Source organism: Gasterosteus aculeatus, chromosome 4 (assembly GCF_964276395.1).
Source record: "Gasterosteus aculeatus chromosome 4, fGasAcu3.hap1.1, whole genome shotgun sequence".
NCBI classification, from domain to species: domain Eukaryota; kingdom Metazoa; phylum Chordata; class Actinopteri; order Perciformes; family Gasterosteidae; genus Gasterosteus; species Gasterosteus aculeatus.
In genome coordinates, this window is record NC_135691.1 from 33262201 (window position 1) to 33282748 (window position 20548).

The 20548-nt window shown below is 47.3% G+C and overlaps 3 protein-coding genes across 18 annotated transcripts in view; 2 read left to right on the forward strand and 1 right to left on the reverse strand.

Moving 5' to 3' along the window:
* Positions 1 to 2698, forward strand: part of kmt2e (lysine (K)-specific methyltransferase 2E) — a 25828-nt gene extending 23130 nt beyond the window's left edge. For all 12 annotated transcript variants that reach the window (XM_078100433.1, XM_078100435.1, XM_078100437.1 and 9 more), the window contains 3 exons: positions 142 to 221; positions 337 to 416; positions 508 to 2698. In XM_078100433.1, the coding sequence (XP_077956559.1) occupies positions 142 to 221; positions 337 to 416; positions 508 to 1485 (1138 nt within the window). In that variant the 3' untranslated portion in view covers positions 1486 to 2698. The remainder of the gene's footprint in view (positions 1 to 141; positions 222 to 336; positions 417 to 507) is intronic.
* On the reverse strand, positions 2176 to 18075 carry lhfpl3 (LHFPL tetraspan subfamily member 3). 5 transcript variants are annotated; one of them, XM_078100447.1, is made up of 4 exons: positions 16630 to 18075; positions 16001 to 16531; positions 6158 to 6388; positions 3330 to 4202 (listed from the first exon to the last, which is right to left on the reverse strand). In XM_078100447.1, exons 2-4 carry the CDS (start codon positions 16434 to 16436, stop codon positions 4183 to 4185), a joined length of 687 nt encoding a protein of 228 aa, XP_077956573.1. In that variant the 5' UTR covers positions 16437 to 16531; positions 16630 to 18075; the 3' UTR covers positions 3330 to 4182. The 5 variants fall into 5 exon arrangements, with proteins under 5 accessions (XP_040031225.1, XP_077956573.1, XP_040031226.1 ...); XM_040175292.2 differs by having other exon boundaries at positions 16830 to 16933; XM_040175291.2 differs by having other exon boundaries at positions 2176 to 4202; positions 16001 to 17111.
* Positions 17388 to 20548, forward strand: part of orc5 (origin recognition complex, subunit 5) — a gene marked incomplete in the record, with an annotated part of 5122 nt that continues 1961 nt past the window's right edge. The window contains 8 exon segments of the mRNA XM_078100446.1: positions 17388 to 17811; positions 18026 to 18118; positions 18651 to 18836; positions 18957 to 19031; positions 20045 to 20066; positions 20069 to 20107; positions 20110 to 20154; positions 20446 to 20548. Coding sequence (XP_077956572.1) covers positions 17698 to 17811; positions 18026 to 18118; positions 18651 to 18836; positions 18957 to 19031; positions 20045 to 20066; positions 20069 to 20107; positions 20110 to 20154; positions 20446 to 20548 — 677 coding nt within the window.

Consider the following 20548-nt stretch of genomic DNA (forward strand, 5'->3'; position numbering starts at 1 on the left):
TGTTTAAATACTTGAAGTTGAATGTGCAGCTTTCTTTGTTGTTTATTTAATTGTGTCGGCATTCAAAGGGTCCGTGATTGTCCGTGACTGCGCAGTACCAGCAATGAGATCGTGATGATCCTTTTGTGTATTTTCTCTTAGGACGTCGTCCACTTCTGTGGAGCAGGCGCGAGAGCGCGGCTACCACCGAGCGCTGCTGCTCAGCAAAGACAAGGACGCGGGTGAGAAGAACGACTCGTTCGCGGAAGCGTTTTCCTGCACATCTGGAATCTGAGCAGGAATTTTTCATTTTTCATGTGTTCAAGTTTACGTAATACTATTTTCCTTTTTTCTCAGATGGTGAGACCGAAGGTGGAGACACGCCCGCGCTGAGGGACTGCCCCTCTCCGAGTCTTCAAAAGACGCCGACCCACGCGGTAGGTTGAGGCGGCGTGACCCTTCTCGGCTAGTTTTTTTTTTTTTCTCTCCGACCTCCTGTGTGACCCGCTCGCCATCTCTCCTCCGCAGCCCTGCTCTCCCGGTCCCGTGGCTCCGCCTCCCAGTCGCCCGGCGAAGGAGGAGGAGGCCGACGGCCAGCCGCCGAGCAAGCCGAAGCCGGCCCCCCTGACTCCCACCAAGCTCCACCCGGCGCCGTTGCCCTCCTCGCCGGTCCACTACCCCGGACCCTCCCTCCTGCACTCCCCCAAGCCGCAGGGCTCTCCCTACCGCGGCCAGAGGGCGCTGTTCTCCGCTCCGCCTCAAGCCCTGCCCCCGGCGCAGACTCCGACCGGCCCGGCCGCTTTCCCCCAGTACAACGCGCAGAGTGACCCGCCCCCGCCCCCGCCTCCTCCACCGGCTACGGCGGCGTATTTTCCTAGCCAGAGCGCCTCGCCCGCCGGGCCCTTCCCTGGGTTTAAACCTGCCGTCGCCCCCCCGTACCCTCCTGGTTCTCAGCCCCTGATGCAGACTATTCCCCACAGTGTGCATTACCAGAGCTCCGCGGCGCCGCCGCCCCCCCCTCCGCCCCCACACCCGATGTCTGGCCCCACCCTGCTGCACGTCAACCTGCAGCCGTCTCCCATCCAGCAACACCAGCTCATGCTGAGCACCGCCGCCCCACCTCCTCCCCCCCCTCCTCCCTCGCAGGGCCAGGCCCCTCAGCAGCAGCCTCCCGCCGGCAGCGCCTTGTTGTCGCTGACCCCTCCCCCGCCGCCTCCCCCGCCTCCCCCCGCGCCCTCGACCAACGCCCAGATGCAGCCCCACCACTTTCAGAACTTGGGGGCTTTTCAGCCGGCGTTGCTGCACCCAGGCGCCACCGCCAACCCGTCAGTGCCCCCGTCGACCTACCCGCCACCCCTACAGCAGACCGGACTGCCCCCACCTCCCCCTCCACCCCCCCAACAGACTCAACAAGGCCAGGCCCAGGCCGCTGCCTCCCCTCGTGGCGCCCCTGCGTCCTCGACCCCCTTCCACAGCTCGGGCTACCTGAGCACTGGGTGGCACTGACGACCCCCTCACCCCCCCCCCCCCCAACCCCCCAGCGGGAGCCCCTGAGAACTCTGCCGGAGAGGGGCGTGTATCATAAGCTGTAAATATGTTTTCTATGTACCTGAACACGTGGCCAGTGGAAGAACAGCTGCTTGTGGGATAAAAAGATACTTTTCAAGAATACAAACAAAACGAGGACAGTGAAAAAACTCTTCAAGACGAACTGGTGAAAAGGAAGATGGACGATCCCTCCCACCCCCCCCCCCCCCCCCCCTCCTCCCCCCCGGTGCTCTTTGCCCGCTCCCCCTGGCCTCCGTTTGTTTTTATATATCCTTCCTGTGATGGAGGGGGAAGTTCTTTGTTCTGTGACTTGTTTGGACCCCCGTTGTAAGCGCCCCCCCCCCCCCCCCCCGCACTTTGTTTATCAATGGACATTCCAGCCTAAACCCCCCCCCCCCCCCTGCCCTCCCCTCCTTCATCCTCCTTTTCCTCCTTTGTCAGTTACTCGTTTTTACTTTCTCTCTCTCGTCTCTCTACACATTTATTTGTTATAACCTAGCGGCTCACTATAGCAAAGAAAAAGCTTTTTGTACAGAGAAAAAAAAACACTTATTTTTTTTATTCCTCTGTCTAACAACAAATATCTGCTCCCCGCTGCAGATTCAGAAAAGACCCGTTTCTAGAAAGCCTGCCGTACCATGCTGGGAGGTGTGTGTGTGTGTGTGTGTGTGTGTGTGTGTGTGTGTGTGTGTGTGTGTGTGTGTGTGTGTGTGTGTGTGTGCTTGTAGTCTTCTGAGGTAGGCAGAGGGGTCTCGCTCCCACATGTAGGACGTTAGCGGTTTATTTTTGAATATCAATGGTTATTTGTAGAAAGTGTAATTTAATGTATAGGTGGTTACTGCAGCTTTCACCAGAAACAGGTTGTAAATATTTGCTTTTCTTTCTTTTCTATGCTTGTACAATTGGCTCCCATCCCATTTTTTGGAAATATGGTTGTAAATATGAACGCTCTTCTTGGCAAAGCTGAATGTTTCTGTGACTGTAGCATTATTTTTATTTGATTTCTTTCCCTCTCTGGACTTTTCAACTTTGTCTTTGTTTTTTTTTTGTATTCTTTGTGTGTGTGTGTGAGTGTATGTTTGTGTGGAGGGCAGAGACTCACAGACACTGCACTGTTCGGCTATTTTCATGGTTCATTATAATAAATCACTGTAATGACAGTTCTATACAACTTGTTGTGTCCTGCGTCTCTGCGAGCTTTTGATGAATCTCCAGGAGAGAAGACTGGGAACAAAACCTTCTGCAGGGATCTACACTGTAACTTTACTGTGACCTTCTTCACTTTATTCAACATGCTGCAGATGACATTTCTTGATTATGAAAGTCGTATTGTGTGCCCCAAAAAAACTTTTTAAAGGTTAATTTATGATAAATGTCATAGAAATAGCATAATTTAATCAGTTAGGATGGCATAAAAAATATTCAACACAATGTTACAAAAGATTTACAATGTATAATATGCTACAAAAAGACCATACATTTAATTATATCCAATATTGTCAAAGTCAGAAAAAAAGTCACAATATGGCCAAACGGTTTCATAGGCTACTGGTACGTGTGACTTGTGGCATACGGTGACTTTTCTCTGCCCCAGAAAGGGCGGCGACGGTTCTGAACAACGTTGTGTGAACCCTCAACGTGACATTAAACTATAATCGACTCACCTTGCAGAAATTGTACATTGAAATTGTTCCCATCCTTCAGATGCTGCATGCAAGGTATGTGAACATGTTACAAAGTGTAATTATTCACTATTTTAAAACAATGAACCTTTTAACACAATATTGCACACATTCCTCAGCAAATGTGTTCATTTCTTTATTACATCTGACACTTTGGATCCACTTCTAAGTTCTTCATGAGATCACTTGTGTGAAAAGGATCCAAATCGATGTCGTCACCTTGACACACGACCTTCTTCTACCTTCTTCTTGCGCCTTCGGGCTTCAGAGACAAGTAATGTCTCTATTTTAACTGAAGTAACAGGACGAATATCAAAGGAGTGTCACAGTTCTCGAGTTGCTGTGTTGCACCTACTTTCTGCTTTTTTTATTTTTATTTTTTTAAATGCTTTGTTGAAATGTAATATGAATCTCTCTTAGATGCACGACTGTTAGCACAATACTGTCGGATCACAAGACACTGCTCGGCACGCACTAATAATGCATCAAGACATTTCAACGTCAAGACAAAGTACATCGCCAATCTACATACAGCTAAAACACCGGCTATTTGTCATCAATTTATATTCTTCTATTTATGACATTTTCCAAGGTTGTCAACAGCAAAACGTCTATTCACAACATTTGAATCCATCACGTCAAACATTAAACTGTAACAAAACTGCAGTCGGGTCAAAGGTCAAACCGGTCTCCTTTGCGGGAAGTTTGTGTCCTTGAAGGCAGATGTGACGCCTTTGACCTCAAGTCTTTAAAAGTCCTCATCTGTGTCGTTCAAAGTCTGGATCTGTCGCTCCGTTGTGTGCGTGTGTGTGTGTGTCCGTCCGTCCGTCCGTCCTGGAGACACGGGCAGCGTTCAGAGAGACCAAGCAGCGTCCTGGTCTCCACCCAAAGTTGTGCGGCCTTTCGGACCTCCTCGCCTTCCATCCGAGACATCAGCTCCACCAGCAGAAGGAAGCTGCATCGTGAAGTGACGTCACGCCCGGGCGGTGAGACCTGCCGGGCGAGAAGCACAATCTCGTCAAATCTGTAAAAATTAACTTTTTTTCTTTTTTACTGATTACTACCGTTTTGTGATAATTATGTTGATCGCTTGAGGAGCATGACGTTGCATTATTTACTTTGTATATCTGCACTCAGGGTCTTTACAACCTCCCACTATGCAACCAAGCTTTGTTCAAACCTGCAGAACTTCATTTTTCAGTAATTTGTGACGCTTTAACTAAATATACAAGGAGGTTAATATCTATTACTTTTATGTTACGAAGTGGCAAAACCTCTTTTCTGAATTCCGAGTATATGAATTCCAACTCCTATATACGTAGGAATGACTTTGATTCTTGCTTATTTGGTCATTAAATGTAAAGCAGGACATTTAAATGACACATTAAAATGCGTCGCAATGTGAACAATACTAAAAAACTACATTTCTTTTTCCACAGAGGTACAGCGGTGGAAACGTAAGATTAAGGTTGGCCGCCATCTCGACATTATTAACAATACTGATCTCTCATATGATCCTGACCTGTGTATTTGTGATTGCTTTATCATAAACTGATATATATATATAAATATATAAATATATATATATATATATATATATATATATATATATTATATATATATATATATATATATATATATATATATATATATATATTATATATATAATATATAAATATATATAATATATAATATATATATATAAATATATATAATATATAATATATATATATAAATATATATAATATATAATATATATATATAAATATATATATATATATATATATTGCCGCTCGCTGTGGGGAGAAAAGAAAAGGAGTCAGTTCGATGTACAATAAGTGCTCCATCTTTTTAACCAGCAGGTGGCAGCATTGCACAGACGTGTAACGCGTCGTTAAAAACACCGTTTGTGGACAAGCGTCACTATCCATCCTACTGAAGATTAAAAAAAAAAAAAAAAACATCCTCCTCATAAAACATCCTCCTCTGTTTGATGAATCCCCCACTTTTCATGCTCATATTTCATGCACACCCGCCTCTCTTCCTCCCTCATCCTCTTCCTCAGCTCATCATCCGTCTCCTTGATAACAGCTTCTTCCTCCCGGTCTTTTGGCTCGAGCGAGCTAACAGGCGACTGTGTCCCGGGTTGATGGGAGGGAGGGGGGCTTTGATTCATTCGGACAGGCTGGCAGCAAGCTGTGTAAACAGCCATTAGTAATTCATGACTCGGTCCAGCATCCCCATTACCCTCCTTTCCTCTCTCTGCGCCGCTCTTCATCTGTATCCTCCTCCTCCTCCTCGTCATCGCGCCTCCTTCCTCGCTGTTTGAATCATCCTCTTTGTGCCGCGAGTTGTCATGAGGCAGGAATATCTCGATGGTAACCGCAGCGAGCAGGTGGTTTATAACATCCGGCTAATATAAGAAAATGATTAACTGTGTCGTGGGGAATTACCCAGAGAGGAAATTAGGTTTCAGCTTCAAGCTGCAGCTGGAATCGTGTGTCTTTGGTCTGCATTACAGCACGGAGCTCTAATGTAAAGGCCAATTAAGCTTTTATTTTGCTGTTGTGTACCAAACTGGCCCTGTTAAAGTGCTGCATGAATTACCATGGAATAAGTATTTAAAAAAGGCCCTTTTCTACTCTGGTGCTTCCACTTTGAAATGAGCACACGTCTTCTAAAGAGTGCAGCTGAAACAACGATTTGGTGAATTGAATAGTTCTTTGGCTGATGAACTTCCTTGTATTTCTTCCCTGAATCAAAAAGAAACGTTCCCCTCAGATTGATCTGGACTATTTAGAGTGGTAAAACTATCCATTATCAGTGCAGTTACTCATTGAAAGGTCCTGAACACGAGGAAGGTGGACGATCATAAAACACGGTTTACGGTTTCTCTTGGCCAGCCGCGTCCTTCAAAAGGAAAACCGTCTACGGCCGCGTCCTCTTACTGTCTCCCAGGAGCTCCTCGGACATCAGGCCGTCCTGGCGGTTCCCCAGAACGAAGGCCAGGAAGGAGAGGACGAGGGCGTCCAGGATGCCCATGATGGCCAGGATGTAGGCCCAGCGCACCGAGCACGCCCCCAGCGTGTACTTGTCCGTCTGCTCGCCGCACATCCGCTTCACCTCGTCGCTGTCCCAGCCGTCCGGGTAGATCATGCAGCCCAGAATCAGACAGGTGCCTGCGTCGGGGGGAGAGAGACGGGCGGGTTATTGGTGGACGGTGCTGCTGAAAGCCTGAATATCACAGGTTTTAATGCTTCGATGACAAATGACAAAAAAGGCCGCTACGCAGTCGCTGGGTCGTGTTTGCTTTTCCTGTTGGTCGTGACGGAATCGTCGCTGCCACAGAAGTACCGATTAAAGCCGAGACAAGCTGCCGTAATAATGCTCATTACTAGCATTGACGGAGAAGCACTCTAATCCATATCCTACGACTACATTTCCCAGGAGGCATCGACTGCAGCCCTCCTGAGTTTGGAGATCAATGTTGTCAGAGCAAGAGGGAGAAAGAAAAGTGAGCAAAGCAGCCTTGGGTGGTTGTTGTTAATGTGTTTCATGGCATTTCTATTAGACACAACGTGCCCCGTTTGGGAGAGAAAGAGCCACGCGGTCCACTTACAGGACTGCTTGTTGGGAAAAACACAAATCCACGGCTTATTCTTACCATAGACTTAATTAGAATTTCTGACTGTGCTTTGGGAAATGTTTTTTAATGTTCACTAAAGAATAAACTTTCACCATGTCTTCCACGGCGTATTACTGTGGATTTCCTTTTATCCACATGAGAGGATTTAGTACAATGCCCTCTTTCCCGTAAACAACCAGAATCATCTAAATGCCTTCAAGTATACTGAATTTAATCTTCTACCTGACATCCTGTTGCAGCAAAGCTCAAACAGAAATTGTTTCTATCCCCAAGGTGGGTTACTTCCACATTTAGCAGTAACAACACCGGGGTCAGCCTCTTGCTTCATCTCAGCATCCCCTGCAGCCGCGGTGTGACCTGCACACAATCCCTCCCATCATCGACGAACGAGGAATCGTGTCCGCTCTTCTTCAACGCGTTAACACGAGCGTCTATATCTTCAAACCCGCGGAGCTCCGGATAACGTTTCGGATCCAGAAAAACCCTTCAAAACATTCAGAAATGTTCAAGAAAACACGCTGCGGGATTCAATCGAGTCGTGCCCTCGCTCTGCACGAGGCGGTTAATATCGAGCTGAAGTTCACGCCGGCCTCCTGAGGGCGACTCCTCGTGGCGGAAAGGGGGGAGGAGGTCAGTTGCTGAGGTCAACGCAGAGAATCCTCCAGAAAGGTGTCGGTGAAGCTGGACGGAAGTCAAAAGGCAGAAAAGTCTGCGCAGTCAGCCAACAAATGACATGGTCAGGGGTCTTTTATTAACGTTGGCGTGAGCAACGCGCTTGGTTCAGCACTTCGGCGGACTCATTAAATCATAATTGCATGTGTGGCCATAAACAATGATGGACAATAATCACCGAGGGAAGGAAATCAGTGGACCCTCGCAGGGAGCTGTCCTCTCACCGCAGTGCTGAAACGTCAGAAACACAGCAACCAGTGCCGCTCCGTTCCCCGAAGAGATGACGAGCCAACAGAGAAACAAAGAGATGAAGAAAGGAAAGAAACAGCCGAGGAAAGAGGAGCTTGCGTTACGCAGCTCAGGCCTAAAATAACCTGAGTGTCAGTTTGCTGTTTGTGTGTGTTCGAAATAAGGATGAGAGACAGAAATGAACCGGCAGATCAGGGTGATGAGGGTGACGTTGTCCCGTTTCGAGCACAGACGCTGAGCACGTGAGGCACGTGAGCCTCTTTGTCTTTCTCAGGTGAGGTTTGAAGTGAAGGCCCGGAGGGAATTCGACCGGAATCCCGTCGCGCCTCATGAAGACAGACCGGCTTGCTCCATCCGAGCGGAGGCCGGCTCCCAGGCAGAGGAGCCACACTTCAAAGACCTGTTCAGTTAGTTAGCAAATTAGGATTATTTTAAGACTTCTCTCTCATTTGAAAGCCCTCGGCACGCCACAGACGCCAAGCGCTCCTATTCTAGTCAGCATCTGCATAAAAGTTATTCTGATAACACTCCCGGGCGAAGGTATTGTTCCCCTCCTTCCCTCTGCTTCGTTGGAGTACACAGGAGACAACTTCAGAAGTTCCATCCGCCCTCCTTTCAGGTCGCTCAGTATTCAAAACCAGCTTTAATCAAAAGCCTCCTCTGATTTCTACCCGACCGCCGGGTAATGTCGGGTGGTGGGAGGCCGTCGCTCCCGCGGGCCGAGGGGCCCGATGAGGGAGACGCTGTGTCGCCATGGCGACGACTGATGAGTGTCATGGGCAGCGACACCACCTCAGTGCCGCAGTGTGAATTTGAACAAACCCCGACGCCGATAATGGTCGGAGCGCCGCTCTTTGATGTTACACGTTTTTTGCGCGCTCTCCTCTTCGCCCTCCTCAGATGTTGGCGACAGCTCTGAATCTTTAACGCTGCCCCTATTTTCTCTCCAGCTGCCTTTTTGAAGTCGAGCCCCGCTCCGTTTCAGCGGCGTCTCTGATCTGCGGCAGTGGTGGAGAGTACAGCTTCTCCTATTTTCCTTTTCTCTCAAGCTGCGTCTTCTCGCTGCCTTTCTGTCGCACTGATGATCATGTGAGGGGCCGGAAAATCCACCAAACTGATAGGAAGAATGGAAAGCTCTTACAGTATTTGCTCATTTGCTAAAGCCTTTGACCTTTCTACACACAGACATCAAGGTCTTTCAACTATAAAAACACGTTTTCTTTTATTTTCATCCATTCTGGGCCAAAAGTTGAGATTAAAATTGCAATCTTGACATTGGAAACTGCAGTCGACCAAATCTCCAAAGACAGCCTTTTATTGGCTGTATCTCGTGTTAAACAGCTCAAGCATCGTTCACAGTTTGTTTGATCCCAAAGAAGTAAAATGTGTGTATTTCTTCCCTGTTAAGAGAATGGCGCAGCCGCGAAAACATGCGATGTGGTTTGAACGCGCAAGCAGGCGGAGCTTGAGTTGAGGTTATTTGGTCAACCGCTTTTCCAAAAGGGTGGAGAGTGTAGAAGCTAAACCTGTGTGTTGATATGAATGACAAGTCGTGCATGTTACTGCCTTTCCTTGAGGAAAAGCAGTCAACCTGCTTCCGGTGTTGCTACGGTAACATGGACGCCAGAAGCGAAGCCCTCATCTCGCCGCTCGTCCTGCAGCTGTGATGTTTGACGCTCTCCTGACCTGCGACTTTGTGACCGGACGCCATCAGAGGCTTTAGAGAGCAGCCAAACCGCCTTTAACCTGAATCCATGCCGGTTGCCGTGGAGACACAGTGAACCTCCTCGCCGGGCGGTGCATCAGCTCCCACATCGTCTCCTCTATCTGTCGCCGGCTCCTTGATGACCCGGCAGCTCACAACCAAGCGATGTCTCGGAGAGCGAGAGCGCCGGGATGCTGCCTGGCGGCGGCGGCCAAAGCGGCACGGAGTGAGAGAGAGAGGCGTTTCCATGGCAACCGGCAAGCTCGAAAAGGGAGGAAGAGCATTGACGGCTGTGAACTTCATTGCAACAACAAACGTCCCCTCTCCCCACGCTCGCTTCCTCAGAGTCTGGGATTTCTGATCCGTGACAGAAAAAAGGTTAAACTTGAATTCCACGTCTGCTCCCAGTTTTCACCGAGCTGTCTTTGGTTCAGTCCCCCCGCCGACACGTTTCCCAATGTTAACCTTGTTAGTCGTGTTTTCCAAGCAGCTCCTCGTTCAGCAGCTCCTGTCGCGATCGTCGATGGATCATCGGTGCCCGGCAGGGAAACCAGCGCCAGGAGAAGCCTGGTTCCTCGCCCGGCCGATCCCATCCAGGGGTCATTACCCGCTTTGGTATTTCCAAACTGCAACTGTGTTTACATTTCAGATTCATATTTCTGCACTTTTTATTCATATTTCTCTCCTAACAAATGCAATTCATTCATTCACATCAGACTAAACAGTCATTGTCAGCATATTATATTAAAACGAGACATCTTTCCATAACAATCAGTATGGCAAAAGACAGCAGAACATGAGCGACATAATAGAAACCAACAGTGACGCATCACCTAAAATCCCATCTCAAAGTCACTTCCTCTTTACTGTCATCCGAAATGAGAGTTTCTTGGAGTTTAAACACTTAAAACTTCACCAGATCATCATTCACCCTCAAACAACGTCAGTCAGGTGCCATAACAGCATCTGAGGAGCGATGAAGTCGCTGAATGAACGAAACCAACATCAGTCAAACGCACCTCAACGAAGAAACACAGCTTGCAACGGGTCACAGCGTCCTCGTCCTGCCGCCTCGCTCGGTAAGAGGAGGATAAATCACCGCGGCCCAGTGATCGAGACGATAAGCCCCCCCATACCCCCCCTGATGGGAAGTCTATAAAGCCCCCCCCCTCTGAAACACGTGAAAGCAAGAAGCTCGATGTAGCTGCTCGTCACTCATTTGTGTGTGAAAGGGAAACAAAAAAGCCGTCAAGTCGTCAAAGGTGCCCTTTAAAAAAACTAAAACCAAATAGCAGGTAGCCTTTTGTTGTTGTTCTTCCTTGAAAATACCAATCAAAGCGTCGCATCTTTTTTTTTTTTTTGTCTGCGTTTCTTATTTTTCTCCACTGCCAACATGGAAATAGCAGAATCCATCCCACAGAAATCCTGTTTAATCCCCCAGCAAACATGCGGATGCAAACACGACATCATTAGAACCATCTGTGTTCAAATCTTTGCCCTCAGGTCACAATTAAGGGGAATTCAACCTGCAAACAAACAAACAAACAAACTGGTAGCCGTTCGGCGTCCGTCATAAGTCAATTAGTGTTATCCGGGAAGCTTCCCGTAACAACAGGCAGCAGGAAAAACACGAGTACTTTTGTTGTCCTCTGGGACGAGCTTACGCTCCTCCTGATGATCACGCTCCCCTGGTGGGGGATTTCTCACTCATTTCTTGTGCAGCGGGCGAGCTACTTAGTGACGCTCCCTCGGGGGAAACATAATACAACGGGGATAATACGACAGCGAGAGGAAAACAGTCTGAAAAGCACTCGCTGAATAAATCTGCCTGTCTCACTCTCTCTCTCACACAGACACACACACACACACATTTGGAATTGCTATATGCAGCGCTCTCATTTCCTCCCGAACCCCCTGCTGTTGGCTCCCCCATAACTGTCACCTGGTTAGGTGTGTTATTAAACACCCCATCGTTTCATTACGTCCACCTCCTGCAGAGGCTCCTGGAGAGACCCCCCCCCCGCCCCCCCATCAGCCGGCTCCCTCAGTCTGCCAACTGGACACTCGATTTAAAAAGGGAAACACATCTGGGGAAGATGCCAGCAGGGTTCCTGAGCGGCAGAGTTTCTTCCTCCGGCCTCGGCTGGACGCGACAGAAACGTGTGGGACCATCAACTCTTTTGTGTTGCTTCCTGGGAGAAAATTAAAAAAAAAAAAGGTGCAATTGATGAGCGATGTTGACTGAATACAAACCGCCGTCATTAGACCCGCTGGGTGGGCAGGACGGTTTCGTCTGGGCCGTTTTGCTGAAAAACACCTGCTGCTGGACGAGCACCGTGGGTGGGACGGACCATGAGCCGCAACGTGGGGGTGTTAAAAACCAAAAACAATGAGCCCGAAGGTTGGCGAAGCGCTAAGTGGAGCTGAAGGGGAGCTGCAGAGAATAATGATGGGATTCAATTTTAATATAAAAACCATTGTTTGGAGCCCTTTTAATCTTTGGGATATTGTGCTAATAGACAAAGCGCACCGAGGATGGGTCCTCCTTAGCATGGAGCCTTCCGTCTGTGGCCTTGTAGCCATTATATATATATCAGCACCACTTCCTCTGCTGCTCATGTCGTTGCAGATAACCTGAGCAGTGCATCCATTTGGTGGAGCACAATTACAAGTCCCCTCTTCTCCTCCTCGTGCTCGTCCCACACGACCTCCATCGCTCTGCTCATTCCACCTCCTAACTGGTCCGCAATCAAAACCGTCCGTCACACTCGGGGCTCCAAATGTGCCAGAACCAATTCAGATTCACCGCTCCCGCTGACCTCGGGACGGGCCTCCCGCCGCTCCCGGGGCCCCGTCTGTCGATCGCGCCGCGGCTAATAGAAGAACCGATTCACCATCACCTCAGGACGGCGGGTCCGTCGTCATCGAGGCGACGTGACCGTGGCAATTATTTGTGCGAGCGTGTTTTTCAGATCCACGCCAAAGATGCTTCGAGTAGAGTTCATGTGCAAAAGTGGCTCGTTTGTCTCCCTCCGGCGTTGCTCTGCTGGTTGTTTCCGTATACTCAAAGGGCCGCTGAGGCTGTGAGAGTCTTAGCGAGGGGTCAGGGTCACTGGGTCGGCTGCTGTCCCTTTAAAAACCCCATCAGCTGAAGGAGGCGATCCACTTCCTTAATCCTCAGACTCTAAATTAGGCCGATTCCCCTCATGCGTCAACATCTCTCTTTTTTCTTCACGCTTTGGTACTTTTTTTATTTTTTTGGACGTCACCACCGTCCATTCACTAAGAACTCTCGGCGCTTCACAAAAAGCATATAATTCCTTTTAGGGCGGTCAGTTAGAACCAGCTGAGCACTCAACTCTGTGTGTGTGTGTGTGTGTGTGTGTGTGTGTGGTCAAAAGAGGAAATAAAAGAAAATGAGGGCAGAGGGTTTCATCTGAAAACATTCAGGTGGACACTAATAGCTTCTCCCTCTTTGTGTGTCTGTTTGTTTGTGTCTCAGTCTCCTGTGTGGTCGTGTTACATCACTTTAAAGCCTCTAAGACCCTTCAGCTCCTTCATTATACGTGTGAGAGGATAAAGACGGGCCTGATGTCATTAGCTCTCCGCCTGACCACCTCAGCTAAATGTTCAGAGCTAATGTGGCTATTTAATTCGGATGAGTGTAAAACGCACAGGATTTCTATTAAGGGGCCAGATTAGTGATTTCAGCTTTTTCTGGGGGGGGCTTGAGAAAATCATTATGAAGAAAACCATATGTTTCACACGTTCAAGATTCATGGATACTCAGAGACTCCATTTGCTGCTCGTGTGATCATCAGATGTTTAACATACAAAAGAACATAAGAGCAGAAAATGTGCAGCTGTTGGTTCCACGCAGGCGTTGCAGAGATCCAGATGTCCATCACGGCTCTGGAGGCCGTCGGGGGTTATTGGGCACCAACGTTCATCCTGTTTGTAGCATCACTTCCTTTTCAGTGAACGTTTTTTTTAAATGGTAACTAATGGATTCATTAGCGCCAAATGAAGCACTCGTTTATGACTTGATATACACAAATAATGAGCCATTAGTAATCTTGACGGCCTTTAGGTTGGCGGTCTCCAAATAGCTTTTTTTAATTTATAAAAACATTGTACAAAAATAGAAGAAAAACTAATTGGAAAGCGTTTAGAACATTATGGATTTCAACTTATCTCTGAGGGGATGAAACACTTCATTTGTTGAATAAATCTCCTGTTTTTCTTTCCAATCAGGTTGAGGTTTATGTGACAGGAAGCCTCAAACATGATTGAAAATTGTTGTCTCTCTGCTCGGGCCAGCTGTGTATATTTCACATCTGCCAAGAGGCAAAGAAACAACTACTTTATTACAGCGATCAAATATTCAGGACATCTCCCTCGTTGGAGGAGAGGACGGCCTCCGGTCTCTGATGGCAGATCACAGCTGACACAACATCTGACCGCGAGGACTTTCAGCTGCAAAATGTACTCATTCCCCCAAAAACACCACAGAAGAAAACCTGACTGGGTTCATTGGCTCAGATGTGAGACAAACACACGAGAAGAAGAAGAAAAAAAGAACTCAAACTGCCAGGATGGACTCTGATGGAGCTCATCAACGCTCACAGCAGCTGGAGTTGTGTTTCGGGTTTTACTTGTTCACATCTGGCCAACGGCCCCCAATGACCTCTACATCCGATCGACGGCTGGTGCGCTGAGTAATTAGATTCCACTCTGTCGTTTCTGTTTTCCCGGCGAAACGGGCTGATCGGCAGACCCCGGGACACATGTTCACCCCGGGACACATGTTCACCCCGAGTCACGATAAATATTAAGCCGCCGCGTGTGTCTGTAGGCAGAAATAGAAGCGCGCTCTCTATGAATGTGATTATCATGGGGTGTGACGTTCAATTCCCATCTGAGAACAAGCTGTGTTTTTACAAGCAGCCATCCGTGGCGATGTGGGGATATTATACACACAAATTAGATTTAAATGAGAATTACCAACCTTAAATTATACTCAAGAAGTCATTATGCGTTTCTCTGCGTGTCTCTACAGGTCCTTCATTTGCACACTCGGTCGGTTTGGTCTATTAATGACGCTTTATTCAAAAAGCAATTCAAAAAGTCCACCATCTCACTGAAGGGTATTTAAAGGCATTCTTCCTTTTTTCACCTTGTCCGCTATTGTTTATCACTTATATGCAAATAGTGCCTGAGCGTTTGCTAATGTAAACGTGTGAATGTTTGCAGCTGAAACCACGAAGATATCTCTTTAATTTACATCTCATAGTAGTTTATAGTCATCAGTTATCGCTGAGCAGCTCGGTGAGAAATCAGAGAGGTTACATGTAAAAAGAAAATCATTTCAATCTGCGGTTTTCAAATAGGAGCAAGTTACACTGAATGTGAATGTAAAATAACCGAGTTTGTGCGTGGAAATATTCATACTGTGATTTTCATATGAAATCTGGGTAGAAAAGCCTCAACAATAAAAAATATTTTAAAAAACAAAACAAAATGTGGTTTTTCATCCAAATATTTGTCGTCTGTGTTTCTTGGTAAATTCAATCTTTCTAAAATAAATCAGCGCTTTTGTTGCTCTAGATCCATGACCAAAAGTAAAGATTTACAGGGGAAAATGTTCAAGTTGATAAACGTGTGAATGTCCCGCGTGAACTGAGACACTTGGCTGAGAAATAAAAATCCGCACCACTTATTTGAAAATATCGCTGTGGAAGGAAATGAACCTTTTCTCCGTCTACTCCAGAGACGATGCTGGAAATGTGACAGAATAAATGAGGGAAGGGAGAAGCAGTCAGTCGCACACTACGCGTCTCTTTGATCCGTTGGTCTTTCCCATTCAACGGGCTCTTGCGTCTAAAAGTCTCACAACCAAAAGTCAGCTGTTTGTGGACGAGGGTTTATTAAGCTTTAATAACGACAGCCACAGTTTACTTTGTAATATGTTGTATTTCAGGGATTTAATCATCGGTGACTGTGACACCTCTGAAGGTTTCTTTGTTCACGGTGATGTAAGGAAATCACACCTCCGTGTGTATTATGAGTGACCTCGGTCGACCTGATCTCATTTTCAGGAGATTGTAAAAAGAAAATGTGCCTTTTCATTATTTAACAAATGTGATCTTTTAACCACCTACACTTATGGTTGCATAATGGTTTATTAAGGCTTCGAGAACAACAGAAATGTTTAAAATATATAAGTTAAAAAAAACTGAAAAAGAAGGAATGCAATCTGAGTAAAAGCTATATGCATTTATTTTACAATCTGATGAAGACAAAAACATAATTGTGAACAATTCCCATTAAAGTAAATACTCGTTTGAGGGGACACTACCGGACCTTTCAAGCAGCAGAACATCTGGATCCTCATCAGACCGACCGCATGGAGCTTTTTAAACTAACTTTTTGAGGAGATGCGGGCAAACCCTTCAGCACTTCTTTAAAAAAAAAAAGAAATCTCATTGGAGCCCCTCTGAAACCAGCAGAGTCCCCTACCTGCAGCCAGCTGCATCCAGCCGCAGATCTTGTACACGGTCCCGGTGCTGCAGAAGAAGAAGAGCGCGAAGCAGCCGATGCAGGAGAGGACCAGCGCCATGGACGTGCCGATGAAGAAGGAGGCGGCCTTGAACGCGCCGGAGGGGATGGTGCTGAACTCGGTGAAGCTGCCCTGGCAGGTCAGGTCCCGGGACAGCCCGTTCCCGATGCAGTAGTGGAACAGACCGAAGTAGCCCGCCTGCGGGGTGTCCGTGCCGTCGCCGATCCAGTACGGCTGGATGAAGCACACCACGTTGACGATGGCGAAGAGGATGGTGAAGATGGCCCAGAGGACGCCGATGGCGCGGGAGTTCCGCACGTAGTTGGTCTGGTAGATTTTGGCCGCCTCGGAGGCGGGCAGCATGGTGGTGGTCGTGCCGGGGGCCCCCGGGATCATGCTCCGGTCTGGGTGAAGGTGGGGCCCGGGGTGGGGATGGGTGGATGGGGGGGGGTCGATGGACCTGTGCCTCAGCAAACTAACATCCGCCGTATCTGATCCGTACAAAAAAAGAAAGAAGCGAAAAGCTCGATGTTCTGCAGAACTTCGTCACTATTTTGAGATTTGATTAGATTTTTTTTTTTGTTAATACTTTTTTTTCAGCCACGGCATCAGTGCGCGCTCGTATCCACGGCGAGAGCGGAGATTGTGTTTTTTGGGCTGATTTTAATTCATCAGCCTCGCAAAAAACGAAACGAAACGGGCGCTCCGGCATAATAAAAAAAACAAAACGCTATGGAATTTCCATCATTTTTACATTTGTCCTCACGTGTATTTTCAAAATGTCGCTACCTGAATGTTATTCCGAGGTGGTCCGCGGCTCTGTGGTTCACTGTGCGAGCCTGTGCTCGACGCCGACGGACCGACAACCGGCAGCTGAGATCCCGGAGTGAATTGGAGTAGGAGGATCGCCTTCGATACCACAGGGCCGGCCCACATCCCCTAATCCCAGTCTGACGCATTATTGCAGCAACACGCGCGAAATATTAAACAGGCACACCGCTAAAAACATTTCATCGTGTTGGACCTGCATGATATACTGTTCATATTTCTGCACGCTAAATCAAAAAATAATTATGAAAATGTATAATGTGCATTTCAACATCTCTTATTACTTATTACTATTCTGGATCTTGTATTTACAGTCGCTGACCAGTGGTCAGTTTATATATTATATATATATTTATATAGAAATACATTTATACATATATATATAAGACGCTTTTACATACAATTATCTTCTGTACCATTATTTAATCGATAAAATTGTTTTCGAAAGACCACAAACTCCATTCCCCATGATCCTTTGCTGCGGAACTTGTGATTGGCTAGTGAACAAAGGGCGTCATTCAACGTAATCTGAAGGCGCGCGCGAAACTCACGAGAGCGTCCTCGAGTGCTTGCTCCAACTTTAGCTTTCCACCGCGTTTTAAGTCTTATTCGCATGTCATTATTGGCTTTATGTATTTCCAAAATATCCTGTGACGTTCACAATGAATCGTTTCCTGACAATGTCCCGCGTTTTCGCGTTTTATACCGAGTAACGTCTGGCGCGTGCTGTGACTGCGGCGGCTAGCGGTCGGCTGGTTGTGGATCGCCGGTCGTCACCGACCCAACGCGAGCGTCACACGGTGTTACGGTTGGTAGAGCGACGCTCGCGATGTCAGCGCTGGTACAGCATCCCGGATACGACGAGGAGCGCCTGCAGCGGGTCTGCGGGCAGCTGCCCTGCAGAGACGTCCAGGCGGGCATGCTGCTGTCGCTCATGGGGCAGGTAGGTGACGTTAGGCCGGGGTGAGTGGAAGGAATAGCGGTTAGCGGTTAGCTTAGTGTTTCGGGTTTGGACGAGCTCGACATACTTTACAGTCCTTTCTTGTACTGTCTTGTGGGAAATGGCTGGATACATTTCCGCTGTTGTTTGTATCTGAATGCTCTTGAGAAAGTTTATTGATCGCCGTTAAATGCCACAAATCTATTGAATCTTCCAGCCTCACCAGTACAGCTTCCCCTCGATCTTCATCTACGGTCACCGGTCTTCGGGGAAGAGTCACGTGATGCATGTTTTGCTGAAGGAACTTGAGGTGAGGGAGACATCTTCTGCCATCTCAAGGAGCCCCCGAGCTTGTGTGTGTGTGTGGTTTCGTTCTGCACTGTTCTCGCTCATCTGCACCCCAGTCGCACATCTTTGTGTGTGTTTCCCTTCTTGATTCATAATGCATGGATGCAATCACAAGGTGTTTGATTTAGATTCCTTCACATGCTTTGCACCTACACTTTGAGCTTTTAACCTCAGGGAGACGCTAATACTTAAGAAATAGCTGGCAAAAATGTGTACAGCGAGTCTTCCTTGTTCAATGCGTCACCTCCTCTATATCTTTTCAAATGTGTACATGAATGCATTGTTTGTAATGCCATGGGATCAAACCTAAGGCAGTTGCCACAATGTATACAATAAAGTAACCAACTAAGGCTGCAAACAACTTTCATTATCGATTAATCTGCAGGTCATTTTCTTCATCATCTCTGTTTCAAAGGAGATGCAGTGTGCATCGAGTTCAGCAGATATGAACCCGGTTTGCCTCTCACGCTTCCTCCTCCTCCTCCTCTCTGCAGCTGCCTCACGCCATGGTCAGCTGTGTCGAATGCCTCTCCGTGGCGGTGCTGTTTGAACAAGTCCTGCTGTCATTCTTCGGCTGCGACGCCGCCTCGCTGCTCCCCCGCAGTCCCTCCCTGTCTGACTTTGTCCGCGTCTACCGACAGCAGCGCTCCCAGCGTCCCGCCGAGCAGACGCGATATATCGTGAGTGCCGCGCACGTTACGGCCAAACAATGAAAAGGAAATTCCTCCTGTGACACGTCGAGTCACTGTAATGTTTGCATGGCCGCAAAACCATGTCAAATGGACACGCATATTTTTCAGGTGATGGAAAAAGCGGAGCTCCTCAGAGACGCCGATGCCAACCTCCTCCCTGCGCTCCTGCGTCTTCAGGAGTTGGTGAGAAAATGCCACAAGTCAACCATTTTAAAGTTGTTTCACCGTGTGGACGAAGAAGAGGAATTGGAGCTTTCTTCTGTAACGAATGACCTTGAGCCAAGTGTGTGTGTGTGTGTGTGTGTGTGTGTGTGTGTGTGTGTGTGTGTGTGTGTGTGTGTGTGTGTGTGTGTGTGTGTGTGTGTGTGTGTGTGTGGTGCTTTATCGTAATGCTGTTCGGAAGGACAGACCCACAGAAATTGCATTAAACACACAAGAGGACAAAGACTCATGTTGTTCTTTGGTGGCTTGTTAGTTTTTAGAGGAATGCCCTATAGCTTCAGTGCAGGTGTGCAGGAATCTGAGGTGATAACAAGGATTCAGATTGACACGCATGTGTAAGATGAGAGGATGACAAAGGGTTGTTGTGTGTCATTCGCGTTATTATTATGACCTCTTTGCAACTAAGTGAACGTGACAGTTTTACAGCCGGGGGTTTAGAGGGTTTTATTGAAGTGGCAGCGAGCCACACGCAGAGGTTATATGAGTGTTCTGTCTCTCTAAAGGCAACTTGTATTCACAGATATTGCTGATTTAGGTATTGACATTTTTAAGAAAATCGCTGCATTTCTGCCCGTCATGTCATGTCATGTCATGTCATTGGTGTAGCAGCCCGTCAAATGCTAAGCTTCTTTTCAGGTCAAGGTGTGTTCTTGTTGTTCTAGATCATGATTCCAGGGTTCCTCAATTGGAAATATTTGCTAGTGATATATATTTCTTTATTATTAGATAATTGTCTTTAACTGGTTTATACATTTTGAATTGTGAAACATGTAGATACAAGCAGCATCTTTTGATCTTTAGCTGTAATAAGATATTATTGTTACTCTGTTTCCATTCAGCACAGAATAAAAGCCACAGAATGTTGCAATGTCTGTAACCATGGAGACCCTCTCTCTCTGAAAACCTGTTTTACAAAACCGCTGCTATATGTGTATTTATAAATGTATATTTTTATACTTCTGTTTCCTCTTCAGGTCGAGGACAACGTCACCGTCATCTGCTCAGTGAAATCGTTTGGGACAAGTTCAGACCAAACACCGCTGTTTCGAGCCCCTTCAGCTCCATTTCCCAGACTACAGTAAAGGTATAGCAGTTCACACACACACACACACACACTCTACATCAGCCGGTGCCATGACACTGCGTGATGATGACAGACGCTTGGCGAATGGTGTGAAATGTGAGATTTGTACCCGTGATCTTGTTCTAACACTTAGGCAGCGACTGTGGAGACAGTTTGCGTTACATAAACTGAATTCAGCACTTTCGAGTGAGCAAATGAAGGTAATTGATATACGAGAAGATTTCTTGTTTTTGACAGTGTTTTTTAAATGTCTCTCTTCATTCTGTGCTTTTACTTTGTCCGTGTTTGAAGGTGAGCTGCAGCAGGTGTTGTCCCAGGACAAACATCCTTCACACTCGGCTGAGTTTTACTCGTCCTACATCAACATCCTGCTGGGAGTCTTTTACTCCGTCTG